This window comes from Culex pipiens, chromosome 3 (genome assembly GCF_016801865.2).
Source record: "Culex pipiens pallens isolate TS chromosome 3, TS_CPP_V2, whole genome shotgun sequence".
Classification (NCBI taxonomy): Eukaryota; Metazoa; Arthropoda; class Insecta; order Diptera; family Culicidae; genus Culex; species Culex pipiens.
In genome coordinates this window covers 46,227,354-46,244,121 of record NC_068939.1, presented here as the reverse complement: position 1 = coordinate 46,244,121, position 16,768 = coordinate 46,227,354, and the positions used below count along the sequence as shown (strand labels likewise).

At 34.8% G+C, this 16,768-nt stretch overlaps 1 protein-coding gene across 1 annotated transcript; it reads right to left on the bottom strand.

Moving 5' to 3' along the window:
- Window positions 1–4,865: 4,865 nt before the first annotated feature.
- LOC120421529 (nose resistant to fluoxetine protein 6-like) lies at window positions 4,866–12,987 on the bottom strand. Its single transcript, XM_039584749.2, has 9 exons — window positions 12,725–12,987; window positions 12,367–12,668; window positions 6,793–7,090; window positions 6,370–6,727; window positions 6,137–6,305; window positions 5,887–6,080; window positions 5,674–5,824; window positions 5,290–5,619; window positions 4,866–5,234 (listed from the first exon to the last, which is right to left on the bottom strand). The coding sequence occupies exons 1-9, from the start codon at window positions 12,801–12,803 to the stop codon at window positions 4,974–4,976; spliced, it is 2,142 nt and encodes a 713-aa protein (XP_039440683.1). The 5' UTR covers window positions 12,804–12,987; the 3' UTR covers window positions 4,866–4,973.
- Between the last annotated feature and the right edge of the window lie 3,781 nt (window positions 12,988–16,768).

Below are 16,768 nucleotides of genomic sequence, written 5' to 3'. Positions count from 1 at the left end.
TCGAAGGGAAAAAATGAAGAAAAAAAAAACACTTTTTGAATATTGATTCTTTTTTTGGTTAATTTTTGTCGATGATACTTAAGGGATAAATTTACACATTATTTGGGTGGTTGATATCGACCACCATGTTTTTTCTGCAGTATGTTGGATGAAACATAAAACAAAAACTTTTGATGGAGTCGCATGGTATGTTTCGTTCAGTTCAGTGCGCAAGGACGAGTTCTTTCAAAGGTTTCGCAGTATTTGAATTCAAGCAAATTTTTGTCTCGTTCACTAACTGTAAAAAAATTGCATTGTATTTGACCGTACTTTTATTCAGATATAATTTTTTTCAATTTAAAGGTTTTTGCAGTTTGTAAGAATTTTTTTTAAAGTGTTAAATTGTTCAACTGAGTTGTTAAACACATAGAAGCAATTCTCCACCAAAACCCGAACATGATTTTATTCATGTGTATTGAATTGGCTCATTTTTTTGGGGGCCATTTTGTGTACCGTAAAACGGGGTGACTTTGATAGCTGGGATGACTTTGATAGTTTTGAGATGTTTTCGCAAAATGAAGAGTACAAATAAAATACGCACGAAATTGTATGGAATCATTCTGACCGGGGTAGAGAATGGTTCAAGGTACAGTCATCCCTCATATTCGGAACAGTTTACAGATCGGCCAATGTTCAAAAAATCATAGAAAATCGATAATTGAACATAATGATTCGCTTTTACCTTCATTTGAAAGCTGTTTTTGCGATCTTTCGAATGCTGTATTGAACAACTACAAATTTTAACATTTTATATCAAGTTTTTGAAGAAAAACTTTGACCCTTGAAATCCACAAATTCGGAACACTTTTTTCTTACGATGTAAACAATCTTTTTTATCGCTCCTGGGGTACATATTTAAAAAAAAATGACTTCACATTCTGAAACCAATAAAACTCATGCTTAGTAATGTTTTATGAATGGTCTGCTAACTTTTTTTGTGAAAATATCAGTTAAATTCAGGTGTTCCACAATTGTGGGAGGCACAATAACATCCCACAATTATGGAACAGGCAATTTGGAAGCAGCGTTTTGCTGCTCTGAATAAAATGGTCTCGAAATGCAGTTTTTTGTTTAAAAGTTCTACTTATATTAATGAAATAGCAAAAGAATGTCCAAATAAAGGTCCTAAAAATAGTAGGGTACACAGAAAAGATGCATTTGGCATGCTTTTGACAAATTATCACAAAAGTGTTCCGAATTTGTGGGTGTTCCGAATATGTGGGATGACTGTACTTCTAGAAGAAGTTTTCATTTAATTATGAAAAGTTCAAAAAGAAAGTAAACTATAATTAAGAAATCGTTGATAAATCACATTATTTTCGTATACTCAAAGTGTCATGATTTTCTCAATGAACATGATTTCAAATCGGAAAACGGAATGCATTTTCGGATTCTTCGGACAATTTTCCACTAGGAGAAGGTAAGCGAAGTTAGTAAATAATTAAAATTGTGTGTTTTTGTAACATAATTAAATAAAATTTCCAAATTTGAAGGCATTTTCAGTAGAACAAATTTCATACAAAATGTGAAAACTTTTGATTCGTGCTTCGAATTTAGTTTAAAATGAAATATGAATCGAAAATTTTATAAACAAAACTATTTATAACAAATTTCAGGAAAAATTCTGTCTTTTCAACAATTTTACCTAAAATTTACAAGTTTTTTTGTTAAAAAGCATATAAACTTAGTTAACTAAATATAAACATTGATTTTTTTTTGTTAAAAACTATATCAGCAACCTCAGCGATGGTACATTCGACGTAAAAATAAAATTTACACACCTTTAACCTGATTTCAACAACATAAGCTATGACCGGTATTCAAAATAAGAATTTTCAACGCAACAATTTTTTTCAACGCTATTGAATTTTTTTTTCCAAAATAGTGCATGGACCTTGTGTGGCCTACCCTAGTACATGTTTTAAAAATAATAGTCTTGAAAAAACCCTTACCAGTTGGAAAATATTCCAAAAATAAATTGGAATCCTATCAATGTCACCCCGGTTTACGGTACATAATTGGTTCACCCATACAAGTCTCCATACAATGTTGGAAGCTGTCTATACAAAAATGGTACGTTAATATTCGAAAATCTGTATCTTCTAAAGAAATTTTCAAATCGGTTTGGTGTGTTTGGAAAAGTTGTAGGTTCTGATGGAGACAATTCAGAAAAAAATGGTACTCGAAAAAAAATGCCGTTTTTTAATTACCTAAATTTTCTTAAAACTTCAATTTCCAAAATCATTATTTTGAATTATTGAATTTTTTTATGTGTTTTAGACTACAAAAAACCGTAACTTTTGGGCCATAGAAAAGCATGGACAAAAATTTTGCAGCCGAGTTATGATTTTAGGAAAACTAGCATTTAAAAAAGGTCTAATATTCAGTATTGCGCCATTTTGAAATGTTTATTCCAAAAATTAAAAAAATCGAGGAGATCAGAAAATTTGTTAAATGTTTAGTATAAAAAACTGGAATTTTAAAGTTAAAATTAAACTTTAGGTGGCACTAGGGTGGCTTTATTTTGAAATCGGCTTACTTTATCAGAAAATCTGTAAAATACATAAAAAATAGTATGTTTCCATACTTTTCTATGGCTCAAAAGTCGTGGTTTTTTTTTGTCCCCAAAAACAAATAACAAATGAAAATTTGAATAAACGAATTATGGAAAATTGATTTTTTAAGAAAAAAAGTTAATTAATTTTTTTTCCGTGTACCTTTTTTTTAGTAGTCCCCATCAATACCTACAACTTTGCCGAACACACCAAACCGATCAGAAATTCAAAAATAAAAACTGTGAAGTAATTTTCGATTGGAAATTCAATTTTACATAATAAAATTACGTCAAATTTATTTTTGCATGACATTTCGATTTTTTTCCAAAAATCACTATTTTTTTCAAAAAATCATAACTTAGCAATAGAGCGTCCAATTTCCCGTCTCGGGAAAAAAGAAACCCGGGAATTCCCGGGATTTCCCGAAAAAAATATTTCCCGTTTTCCGGGAAATTTGTAAATTTCCCGGGAATTCCTGAAATTCAATTCATTTTCTTAAATTTTTGGAACTATTTTTTGAAAATGCTCTGAAAAAATACTCAACATGATTTTGTTCAATTAAATGTATTGTTTGGTTTGTATATAATTAATCAGATTATCAGAAATTATGATATCTGAATTATTCCTGATAATATTAATTTTTGCAGCAACTGGGAATAGATCATGCTTAATGAGTATTAAATTATCATAATTAGGTAAGCTTTTAAAAGATTGATGTTATTTCATCAAACCAATATTAACTCCTAACCTCCAAATTAAAATTGAGATTTTTTTATGTTTTTGTTTATCATGATCAAATGAGATGAACATCGAATTTGTGCAAAAAGAATTAATTCAATTAGTTGAATATCTAGTACTAAAGAAATTACAATTTGAATAAAATGAATTATGGAGCACTGGTGCAACTACATGTGTTAGAGGGTTGAATGTGAAAAAAATCCCGTTTCCCGGTAAATTTGTAACCCCGGGAAATTGGACGCTCTATCAGCAGCAGATTTTTTGACCATTTTTTTGTATATGGCTCAAAAGTTGCGGATTTTTGTCCCCTAAAACATTTTAATAAATCTCGAAAATCATAAAATACGTATTTTGAGAAATTGAGCTTTTGTGAAAAAAGTTGATAAAAAACCTGCAAATTTGTTTTCCGTGTACCTTATTTTTTCTCAATAGTCCTCAACAATACCTGAAACTTTGCCGAAGACAGATCATAAAATTGATGATCAGAAAATTCACTCAAAAGCTGTTTGAATATTTACGTACCATTTTTGTATGGTTGAACCAATGACACAAAATTACTTTTTTTGGTCAAAGGGAAGGCCCCCAAAAAGTTTGAGCCAAAACAAAAATACTCATCTTTAAAGCATTGGAAAGAAGTGCTGTTATTTTATTTTAGAATTTCATGGGTTTCACTTTTTTTTGTGTGACTTTGTCAAGTTTTTGAAATTGAGGTCAACTTTGTTTCCAAAAAACACTGCTTTTGGAATTTATTTTTTTTCTAAGATTGAAAATGCTGTGTTTTTGTTATTTCCAAAATTTACGTTTCAACGTATTTTGTTCATATTTATGTTATAATAATTTCATTTTAAATCTAAAAAAGTGAAAAAGGGCATAACATTTAAAAATAGCCCAAAAAAAGAAGAATTAAAAGATTTGTTGTCTTCCAGATCTGCTAAAATATATTGAAATTGACTGAAGTTTCAAAATTCTGACTTGCTGTAATTGTAGTGTGTGTTCAACGACTAGAGATGATTCCGGAAAAGTGAAAACCCCGTTTGAATCCTCGTTACTAGTATCAAAAATCAACAAAGATTGTAAAAGTTAGACAGCAGAGTAATTTGTGGCCATATAACAGTTTTAGAAAGGCCCAAAAGTGAAAGCAGTGAAGACGATAAACAGCGAAAATAATATTCCCACATAAAAAATAACGACCACGGGCAGAATTAATTTTGGATTTACCGAACCAGCACCACGCTCGTCACCGAGCTTTTCAACCCGCGGAAAAATGAAGGAAATCACCAAAGTCACCGGAGCCGGTTGTCGTCAGGTGAGTTTTTCCTTCTTTGTACCGACTTGGTCGGGGATGGTTGGGAAGGGGGAAATGATCGTTTTATGGAAATGTATGACGAACGAACGCAAAATCGGGTGGAGACTCAATCCGTTAGTTTGTGGTGGCGTGACTTGTTGGAGTTTGTTTTCATTGAAGTTTGTGTAGTATGACTTGTTTTTTTTTTACAATATCCTTGCAGTTACACATAAAAAATGGACGCAGGTGTGTTTGAAAGGTCGCTGCAGTAATTCTCATATTGTTTATTTATATTAAATAATATTGAAATTTAACCAATGCACATTCAAGTCTTACAATCTTAGTCAGTCAGTAATTCACAGTCGCTGCTGCTGCTGCAGGAAATCGATATTGCCTTTAAAACTTGTCTTGAAGCCTTCGTTTGTGAAGCTACCATTGCCAGTGCCGTTTCGTTTAAGTTCCGGCGTTACTTGCCCTTCGCTGCTGGCGTTTGAACCGGGCTTCACAAACGTCTGGAGCAACTGCTTTTGAAGCGCGGATATCGGCAGCTCCACCAGAAGGGTTATTGCCAGGGACAGGATGTACGACAGGTACAGGGTGCTGTTGATTTTGACGGCCTGTGGAGGGAAAGTGTTCAAATTTGAATATTTTTCTGAACGACAATTTACTCACCACATCGAACGATCCCAGGTTGGACAGCTCCCGCGTGTTGTAGTACATCATTTTGATCATGAAAAAGTGTCCCACGTACGCTCCGTACGTGAGCCGTCCCAGCACTTCGAAAAACTTGATGTTCATAATGCGCGTGACGGGTTTGCTGATCCGGATCGCAAATCCGCAGAATCCCATTAACGCGACCAGTCCCCACATGACGCGAGCTCCCGCGAAGTAGACGGACATCCACACCGACGGTTTCGGGTAGTCGTTGACGTAGAAGATCCGGCCGATCAGGAACATGCCGGGGCCAACTATGAAGATCGAGAAGAATGCCAACCGGAACCACTGGAACGGGTGGAGATTTTAAAAATGGAAAATAAAATGGAAGCTTCTACGTACCGGAGATCTACGGAACCGATTGCCGGCATTTCGATACTTCAGATACAGGAAACCAATGATGATACCGCACATGTACATTCCCAGATTCATGTGCATCGGTAGATATGTTTTGTAGTAAGCAATGTCGTACCAGAACATGAAACGCCTTGACCTGCGAATAAAAAAGGGATGATCAGTTTGACTACTCTGAAGAACCTAGTAATGAAAATGTACTCTGGTGAAAATATGGTCACCCCTTCGTAACTTCCCAGGTATACAACTACTCCCGGGATGATGAACGCGATGGCCGTCACGATCGTTATCAGAGGTTTCTTAAGTCGGGGAAACCGAATGACCAGTGTTACGAGAATAAGTCCTATGGTTGACAGCTGGAAGTCTGCGGCTAGGTACCACGAGTGTTGCATGCACTGGAAATAAGGAAAGTCTGGTATAATTTGACACTTTAGATCAAGTTTGGTCTCACCGGTTGGTCCTGCTTGAAGTAGTTGTTCATATAGAGCAGGTTGATCCACCAATTTCTCCGACAGTTGACCATGCTTGTTTCAACACCTCTTCGCCAAAACGGGCCATCCTGTAAACGTATGAACCAGGTCGCTTCAAAGAGTAGGAATAACGCATAGACCGGAGTTAACCTGCGGAGTTTGATCCCCAATGATTAAGATCCAATATGAATAACAAAAAATCTCCAATATCTACCTTATATACCGGTTCACGGTTATAATCACAATCTCCAAAACGCCCGGTTTCCTGCCAGATTCCCTCATTTTCTCCACGTAAGTGATCGTAAACACCAGCCCACTGATCGTGAAGAACGTGGTCACAATTTGGAACCCGTTGATGATGATCATCGTCGCCAGCTCGCGGTACTTTTGCTCGATTATCCAACCAGTCCGCGACTGTACCATCATGCTGGCATGTCCAATCAAGGTTAGAACGAACGTCAGGTGCCGAATGGCCTGAATCATCCGCAAGTCCCTGCTGGTAGGATCGCGCGAGTGTGACACCAGCCGGTACCAGTTCCGGATCACCGAGAACGACGACAGCAGCATCGCTTCTACGAAGAAATAACCAGCTGTAAAAAAATCATTCTCAATTGCAACCCAAAATCTCAAACTAAACTATTGCTTGGCATGTCCTCCTGGTAGTGGTTCAATCCATTCTCAGATTTACAAGAAGCGTCATACCAGCTGGACGCGAGCATCACCACGATCAAAATGGCCATGATCACGAGGAAGGCGATGTCCAGGCCGTCAATCGGGAACTCGTCCACTCCGGCCCGATCGCAGTACTCGATCTCGGTGTACGCCTTCAGGCCGTACCTCTCCGTGAGATCCTTGTTGATGATGGCAGCCATCAGCTCGGAGTAGTTCCGCTTGTACGGTTCCACGTTGCGGAACGAGTTGTGGCCGAAAATGTACTGGAAAATTTTCAAGTTGATAAATTGCTGATCAACAATTCGGTGGAGACGCATGGTGAATGGTTCTTTAGAGAGGTACTGAATGTTTTGATAATTTCTGTTTTTGTTTAATATCGCTTACATTTTCATTTATAAGCGACGTGGCGTTTAGTCACGGAATTTCTAACTTTTCTTTCTTCGAATGATATCAAAAACAAACTAGCTATTAAAAATTAGTTCAAGATTCGGATTAATAATTAAATGTCATTCATGAAAACTTATCCGAAGTAGAACTTTGTCCCATCAATTACTCCGTGACGTTGAAACGGATTGAGAATCAGCAGATATTAGACATTTTGCTTATATGTATCTTTTTTAATCCAGCTACAATTGAAGATTTTCGAAGTAAAAACAAAGCATGTATAAAAACATAGAAATAACTTACAACGTTTTCATTTTGTTTATTTTATTGTTAGTCAGCGGTGGAAAAATAATCATCAACATAATTTCTTTGAATATTCACTATGAGAGAAAATAGAAACAGAGCTAGTGCCCAGAACATCGGTAAAATGAATGCTCAAAAGTCAATTTCGAGATTTTCAATTTCCCGGGAATCAAGACTTGAATTTGGCTTTTTCCTGGAAATTCCTGGGACTCGGTATTTTCAGTTTTTATTTAAAACTATTGATATGCTGTAAAAAGGAGCGTTCGTGGCTGAATATCAGAACTAAAACAAGATTGCATACAAGATTGCAAGCGCATTCGAAATTGAATCTAAGTAATTCTCTACCAACTCACACGAAATCGGAAAAAGTCTTCGATTTGCGTGATACTTTGTCCTAAGGGGTTACTTTACGACCCCTTCAATTTTTGAAAATGCGAAAAAAAGGTGTTTTTCAATCATTTGCACCCCGATACGGTGATGAGATAGAAATTTGGTGTAAAAGAGATTTTTTTGTAAAATTAGACGCCCGATTTGATGGCGTACTCAGAATTTCAGAAAAACGTATTTTTCATTGAAAAAAAAAAACATTAAAAAAGTTTTAAAAACTCTGCCATTTTCCGTTACTCGACTGTAATTTTTTTGGAACATGTCATTTTATGGGAAATTTAATGTACTTTTCGAATCAACATTGACCCAGAAGGTACATTTTTTCATTTAGAACAAAATTTTTCATTTTACAATTTCGTGTTTTTTCTAACTTTGACGGGTTATTTTTTAAAGTGTAACAATGTTCTACAAAGTTGTAGAGCAGACAATTACAAAAATTTTGATATATAAACATAAGGGATTTTCGGTTAAACATCACGAGTTATCGCGATTTTACGAAAAAAAGTTTTGAAAAAGTTACTTTTTGCGTTTCTCTTTGTTTCGTCGTCTGTGCCTGTCGCGGGTGACCATGAACGGCCATGATCAACGACGACCAACTTTTTCAAAACTTTTTTTTCGTAAAATCGCAATAACTCGTGATGTTTATAAGCAAACCCCTTAATTTTTGTAATTGTCTGCTCTACAACTTTGTAGAACATTGTTACACTCTAAAAAATAACCCAGCAAAGTTAGAAAAAACACGAAATTTTAAAATGAAAAATTTTGTTCTAAATGAAAAAATGACCCTTCTGTGTCAATGTAGATTCGAAAAGTACATTAAATTTCCCATAAAATGACATGTTCTAAAAAAATTTACAGTCTAGTAACGGAAAATGGGAGAGTTTTTAAAACTTTTTTAGTGTGTTTTTCGATGAAAAATGCGTTTTTCCGGAATTCTGAGTACGCCATCAAATCGGGCGTCTGATTTTACATAAAAGTCACTTTGACACCAAATTTCTATCTCATCACCGTTTCAGGCTGCAAATTATTGAAAAACACATCTTTTTTCGCATGTTCAAAAATTGAAGGGGTCGTACTGCCCCTCCGTCACGAGGTATCAAAAAACGGACCTCGGATTCGTGATCAGGGACAAAAGTTTACCCTTAGGACAAAGTTTCAAGCAAATCGAAGAGGGGTCGGGGCAACTGCTGTGTGAGTTGGCGGAGATCTTAAATACCTCGCTAAAAATAGCCTGGGCGACTCATAGAATTCATCCAATAAGAGATGAGAAGAATTGAAAGCTTTCCCATTAGAAATGAGAACACACGAAGAATTCGAACATCAATGCAAACGGTCGTTACCACTCGCTTAGGGTGGCTCCTCAGACCATTTTACCTTCCCTAAAACCGTCCAACTCCAAGCGCAACTTAGTTGAGAATACCGTGGAGATTTTCCCTTAATACTCTGAAAAAAGTGGAGCATCAACACTTCCCGTCTTCCAAATCCCTTTCCTTGACCCTGGTGCGCGGTGGAGATGGGAGCGACCGGCAATGGACGGCTGCCATGGTGATGAGAATCTGGTTCAAGTGGAATTGGTTCTATTCCCAATTATCGATTCCTAGGCAACTTGGGCTTAGACAATCATCACATCACATGGCGAAAATCCAGTCTGCAATCCGCTAAAATCTCCGTCTCCTAGCGAAGCGATGCGAAAACTATTGATATGCTGTAAAGTAAAAGTAAATTTTTCCCATGACCCATGAAGAGTATCGGGGCCGAATTTACAAAGCGGATTCAGTGGCGATTTCTTAACTTAATGTTAACATTCCATAGGTCGCCTTCCTAAGGTGTCGTGATAAGGTCCAGCTTGTGACGATACACTACCTTCCTTATACTAAGCAATCGATTCTACCGCTTACGAGGCGGAAGCGTTACCAACCAGGGAAAAAAAATTAGCTTGTGGAGCCAGGAATTAAACAAAAGTCCCATTTTCTGGGTAACCTACTGTGTACTCAATTATAGGTCTTGAATTTTTTTAAAGTTTAATTTAACACTTTCTGAATTACAAACAAACAGAAGTATTGGTTTAATCTAGATAAAATATTGATATTTTTTGAATGTATGGAATTTAACTCATCTACTGTCTCTGATTGGTTTTTACAATTTTATATAAAATTTATAAATAACGTGGCTCGGTCTCCAATAATAATAAAAAAGAAAGGTAACAAATTTATTTGATTTCAATAATTTCAATTGCAATACAGTCATATTTATTCAAAAACATCAATTAAAGTAACCACATAATTTTGAGGTATTATTTCTACTATTTGTATGTTTTCTTAATCGGCAAATGCAAGATCATTTCTAGATTTTTTACGACTCAAAATTGTAGAGTACTTAATATTGGTATTGACTTTTACGATTCTTTATCGCACTGAATGATCTTTCTAAAATGAATCTATTAGTGCCTTGTTTGCTTTAACTTGTTGCATGAACTTTTCATTAACATTTTGGTCAAAAGTTTGGTGTTTAAATTTGGCGGACCTTAAATCTAGAGTTTTTTTTGAAAAGGTCCTATAAACAAAAATTTCAATTTTTGCTTTTTGGGTGTTTTTAGAACCGCCTTGAGTCAGGGGTATTCAAAAAACCCAAAAAGCAAAAAGTAAAAATTTTGTTTATAGGACCTTTTCAAAAAAAACTCGAGAAATTTACATAGAATGCCAAAGTTTTTCTAAAATAATTAATAAATATTAGGGCCGATGCGAGCTACAAAGTGACTATTGTTATCAAAAAAGGAAAAAAAAACTTGGTGAAGCGAAGTTACCTTACTTGAACTACTATAGTCTGTAACTGACGAACATTGGGTCCCACAAATTTGTTGCTTTGTACTAAGGTGCCCAGAAAAATTACCCACCGCTCCACAAGCAAAACCCTGTTTTTGGGTTATTTTAAGCATACGTGCAAATTTTGAGCGATTTCGGTAATGATTAAGCAATTGAAACCCGAGGCTGAAGTTGATGAAAAAAATGTTTTTCATGAAAAAATGACTTTGTTAAATCGCTTTTAACTTTTCAAAACAAATTTACTATTAGAATCTCACTTTTGAGAATATTTAAATCTGAACAACGCAACCTGTTGGTAAAATGAGCATGACCATGAGCATGGTTGACTGCCAATGAGCTGCTACTCTGTTATTGTCTGATCAGCTGAAGTTGAACAATTAATCAAAAATGATCAGTGGGACAGCGCAACCTGTTGATAAAATGTTCGAAAAATCGAAAAAATTATCTCCATACATTTTGTTGATTTTTGTAAATGTTGACCAATTTTGCTCATATTTAGCTCAGAGACTTTAAATAGCCCAGGGAACAAAATTTAGCTTGTGGAGCCAGGAATTAAACAAAAGTCCCATTTTCTGGGCACCCTACTGTGTACTCAATTATAGGTCTTGAATTTTTTTAAAGTTTAATTTAACACTTTCTGAATTACAAACAAACAGAAGCATTGGTTTAATCTAAATAAAATATTGATATTTTTTGAATGTATAGAATTTAACTCTCTGATTGGTTTTGTAAAATTTTATATAAAATTTATAATTAACAAATTTCCCGGGTGTCTCGACCAAGTTTCCCAAAAATATTGAAAAAAAAAATATAAATTTGAATAACAAGCCATTGTTTCAACACTTGAATGAAAAAAAAAAATGTTTTAAATGCAAAACCAAAATTGTAAGAAAATGTCTCTGCTTTTAATCACTCAAATGGACAGTTCGAAAATGAAATGGATCGCTCCATTTGTTTACCCTTGGATGTTGGAGCGTTAAAAAATACAAAAGGATTTTTCATCAAAAAGCCATTTTGTAATGTGATTAGTTAATTAAAACCAAAAAGTTTATCCACTCAGAAGCAGTGCATTTTGTTAATGCTTCAATACTTCTTTCAAATTGAAAATTTGACTTTGCTTCAAACGAATATACAAAGCAAAACAGATTGTTTGTACTTATTCCCGTTTTGCGTTAGTTTTTTTTTTTAAATTCGTTAAAATAAAGTTTTTGCACTTAAAAAAAAACACAAAAAATGTGTTGCTGATTTGAACATATTAACAAAAATTGAAATACGGAATTATGAAAATTTGTAAGTGTGAATTCACTCCTTTTAATGTAATGTAATATACTCTAAATTAATGAATAAAAACAGAAATTACACAGAAAAAGAATATTAATTTAACCTCGCTGATGTTATTTTGCCAAGTTTTTTTTTTATATTACACTTTTTTTTAATTTCAGACAGATTTTGTGTCAGAAAAATGTGTAATTTTACATCATGTGCTGGTGAAATTGGCTTTTTTCTACAGTCAATTAGTCATTTAGTTGCCGTTTTCACTTCATATGTGAAGAAAAAATAATTATTAAAGACGATTCCAAATTACCCCCAATGTCCAGCATTTCTGATCAGAACTATATTTCACAAACTACCACCCTTATTACCGGAAATCCAATCTCGAACTTTGGCACCACCAACGCACTAACGTTTTCCACTTTCAACTTCGCAATCGCATCCTCCACGTCTCCCCTCACGCAAATCCCGCGATCCAGCGAGGCATGATTCAGGTGCATCTTCGTTTTGCTGGAAAACTTTTCGATCATCCGCCACAACTCGGAGCTGTTGTCCGGTTTAATCACAGCCCTTACGAGACAGTACGTCGTCGTTTCCACTTCCGGTTCGTCGAACAAACACTCATCGTAATGGTCGTACACGAACACTTGCGGCATGCGGTTGTACTCCGATCCTAAAAAAATGCATTTTTAAACCACTTCTAATCACACTTTTTTCAAAGGTGCTCACTTTTCATTAACTCTTCACTACAGGCAGGATCGATCACCATCAATCCGGCGATCATCGCCAGAATCAGCTTCCACTTCATATTTTTATCCGATCTTCAAACTTCCCGATCCTAGTCAACCGACGCGCAGAACTCGACTGAACAGGCCCGCACGTTCTTGATCTTGGCCTAGGCGTCAAGCGCGCTCGTGCGGTCGACAGCCGACCAGCTACCTTAAACAGTTTAACGAACGTAGTTCAACGGATTCTTGCAGTAGTAGCAGCAGCGGCGGGGTTGATGGGTTGGTTATGGTTACACCGGTTTTTTGATTTCATGAGTATTGGGCAAGGGCAAGGACGATAATGTTCAGCTTGGCTGTGCGAAAAAACAAATCGGGAAAGGAGCAACGGCGATTGATTTAATGGATTTATAAATGAAATTGTTGACAGAAATACTTTTTTTTCCTTTTTTGCATTCATTTTCAGACGAATCTCCTATGAGTATCTATTCCATTTTTTTTCTTCATATTTTCCAGTAAGCTTTTCGATCTATGCATGTTTTGCTTTACACTTAACAATGATACCATTAGCTTATAAGTTGCAGCAATTTGCGTTTTTTAAACATTCGCATAGTCACATAAAACAAGTTAAATCACCAAAATTAAAATGTCAAAGGAAAACATAAATGTCTGCTTATTAAGCTTTATGAAGATCAATTACTGGTTGAAAATTGTTTTTTTCTTGGTGTGAAAAAAAAACAAATATTTTTTTGCTTGATCATTCGAAGGTTCTTTAAAGAAAAAATGATTTTGATATAGCATCGATTAAAAAAATAAAATTAAACCTTTTCAAGAAATTTTCATGAATCGGTGGACTCAGAATTTTATCATAAAACTTTACTGCTCAATAGCGTGACAATAAAAAAAAATACATCAAGGATAACCCCTGAATCGATTACTTAGGGAAAAATAAGTAGCTGTGAAAATTTTGAGCGAAATCGGTTAAGGGTTAAGGGTCGCTTTTTATCGTTGGTGAAAAAAAATCTTTTCTTCTTTGAAACGTTTACAACTCGTCAGGGTTAACTTGGATCGTTTTGCAGTCTTCGGCAAAGTTGTTTGTCATAAAATTTTCTAAAGAATCTTACACTTGACAATGATCCGACACATTTAATACCACCTTTTAGCGGAATTATGATATTTTTGCAATTTTCCATATATTTTTCCGAATTTTCCCATACAAACATCAACGATAATAAGCGACCCTTAACCATTAAGGGGTTACATACATGTAAATCGTCAAAAATGTCAGAGGTTGGTAAGAGTAAACATTTAAAAAAAAATTGATTTTTGCAGGGCATTGAAATATACATATTGATCTATTAACAAAATAAATATGAAGACATTTGGATGTACCATTGCCGAGATATAGCTATTTTAAGTTAGCAGTTTTAAAAAACCGGTGCCACGATATCTCAACACTGTTTGACCAAATTGGCTCAAAATTTTGGTGAAGACTCGTTAAACCGGTTCTGTGTGCATGACGAAGGCCGATTTTCAAAAAACTTATTTTTAAAAAAAGATCGTCAGTTTTTGATTTTTGTATTTTTTTAAAAAAGCAAAGTATCAAAATCGGGCATCGTCATGCACACGGGATATGTCTTGGGAGTCTTCACCCTAAATTTGGTCTATCCAATCTCGAGATATCGTGGCACCCGTAAATCAACTTGGTGTTTAGAGAAAAACGTTTACAAAGGTTGACAGTTCGCTTTACCCATGGCAAAATTGTGAACTTAAATCGTCTCTTACTCAGTTCAGTCACGAAATATCTTCATGAAACTTTCAGGAGTGATTGAAAATCATCTTTTTAGTGAATTAGTGAATTTTCTGAAATATGAAATTTTGTGATTTTCTACATGTATGTAACCCCTTAATCGATTTGGCTCAAAATTGTCACAGTTACTTATTTTCACCCCTCTTACGATTTTCCAAAATTTTAATTTTTTCTTGTTACCCTCAAGCTTTTGAAAGAATGAAAATTTAATGGAAGAGTACATTATTTTTATACAATATTAAAATATTTCGGAATTTGAAGTTTCTCATGTTTTTTTTAAACAGCTTATTTTTAAAAGAAAAGAAACCAACAACAAATGTAATTGAAATAATAAAAAATATTTTGAAAGAACATTTGAATTTAAATAATTTCTGATCAAACTATTTTGAAACTGTTCATGATTGCAATAGTGAAAAATTACAAAATATTTTCAGTTTATTTCGTTCGACTTTATGTCCTTTCAACCACTTGTCATTTTGAACTAATTTCTTTTGGCCGATTTTTTGTCGCTCATCCGTACTATCTTTACTGCATCTGCTCAAATTTTATTTTCAATCAAAATTAATTAATTTGTGTATTATTAGAATTCAACGTTTCTGTCACAGAAATTTTTAGGTTTGAAGACCCATTCAATAAAGAGCTCTCCTTTCGACCATATTGGTTTAGACCTTTTGTCGCAAGTTCTTACTATCTTTACTGCACTTCAATTAACATTTTAAATTAAATTCTACTAATTTAAAATGTCAAGCCTTATTTTCCAAATTTGAGTAAGAACCGTGCCTTTGCCGTATGGGCCACCATGGTTCGGTGACTAAGTGGCGTTCATTTGTCCATATAAGCCACTCAATAGGATGAACTGTTCCAATGAACGAATGAACACGCGAGAGGATTATACTCTCGCAAAATAGCACTTTCCTCACGTTTCTTTTCGTGAGGACTATCCCCTCGTTCTTTAACTTTGGGTGTACCCGAAAAAGCAAAAGGCATCGCTTAAATTTTAAAGTTATCGCAGTTTCAGTGAAAAATGTTGGTTTTTCCCGTTTTTTTAAATTTTAAAACAATCATATCTCGGAACCTGGTAATGAACTCCTTCCATTTTTGTGTATGTTGCGTAAAATTTCTCAAGGAATCCGATAAAAATATCTTTGGTCAAGAAACTTGCTAAATTATATATTAAAGTTTTGTACGACGAATTCAAATATGAGGCTGGATTTTAAGATCCTCAAATTATTTCAATTTGCGTCCAGGAGAGCTAAAATCGGTTCAAACGACGACAAATTATGATTTTTTGAAAAATGTGGAAAATCAGTGAAACTGTCAGTTTTTTACCAACCTTACACGGCATGGGCACCCTCTTGGCAAAAAAAAAAAAATAAACAGTTCCCATTATTAACACAATATGTTCAGAATTTTAGAAGTACAAGATGCACAGTAAAAAATAGTGTAAATTTGGAAGGTTGAAAATTACCTTTTTTATGATGTAATTTTACCTCAATTTGGACTGAATAGTGTCATTACACTAGAAAAGTGGTAAAATTACACATGTTTTTTTTACATAAAAGATGTACCCCTTCCCAGATGTAATATTACCATGATTTTTTTTACTGTGTGGATTATCCAAGAAATTTTTAATTTTAAAAGGATTTATAATAAAAATCATAGCAATTGGATGTTATTCTTGATTACGCACACTTCGACAGTTAACGGAAAAATGTGGAGATATCATATTTTACAATAATGCAAAACAGAATTTTAATACCTCTCGTAATGCTGTTGAAAAGACTAACTTAGCTTAGCATCAAATCGAATGATGGTGCATTATACAACTATGTACATTTAGGGTGGGTACGTTTTTCAAAAAGTTCTCAGATCAAGTTTTAGTATGGTTCCCCTTGTAGGGCATGCCCATAGGGACTTTCATGCCAAATATCAGCTCATTTGGTTGTAAACTGGCTGCGCGCATCAGGGTTAAAGTTTACATGGGAATTACTATGGGAAAATTGGAAATTTTGTTCAAACGCTCCTACAGGTCTGGGAAAATAACGCGCCAACTTCTGGTATGGTCAGGCCTATGGGGAATGGTCTGGAGAACACTTTTCCCGAAGAGAGCATATGGATTCGTTGTCCCTAGACCTGGCGCATCGGCAAACATTCCGATGTCTCCGGAATCAACGGTTTTCCCTCAAAAAGCATAAAATTTTCCTTAGCATGCTATGAAAGTTTGATGAACACCGCGAC

Excerpts from the sequence above, each read along its gene's own strand:
- LOC120421529 (XM_039584749.2), bottom strand. The coding sequence starts at position 12,803 with ATGAAGTGGAAGCTGATTCTGGCGATGATCGCCGGATTGATGGTGATC. Across the intron at positions 6,306-6,369 it reads ACCGTGAACCGGTATATAAG|GTTAACTCCGGTCTATGCGT; the intron begins GTAGATATTGGA and ends CAAACTCCGCAG. Across the intron at positions 5,235-5,289 it reads ACCTGGGATCGTTCGATGTG|GCCGTCAAAATCAACAGCAC; the intron begins GTGAGTAAATTG and ends TTCCCTCCACAG.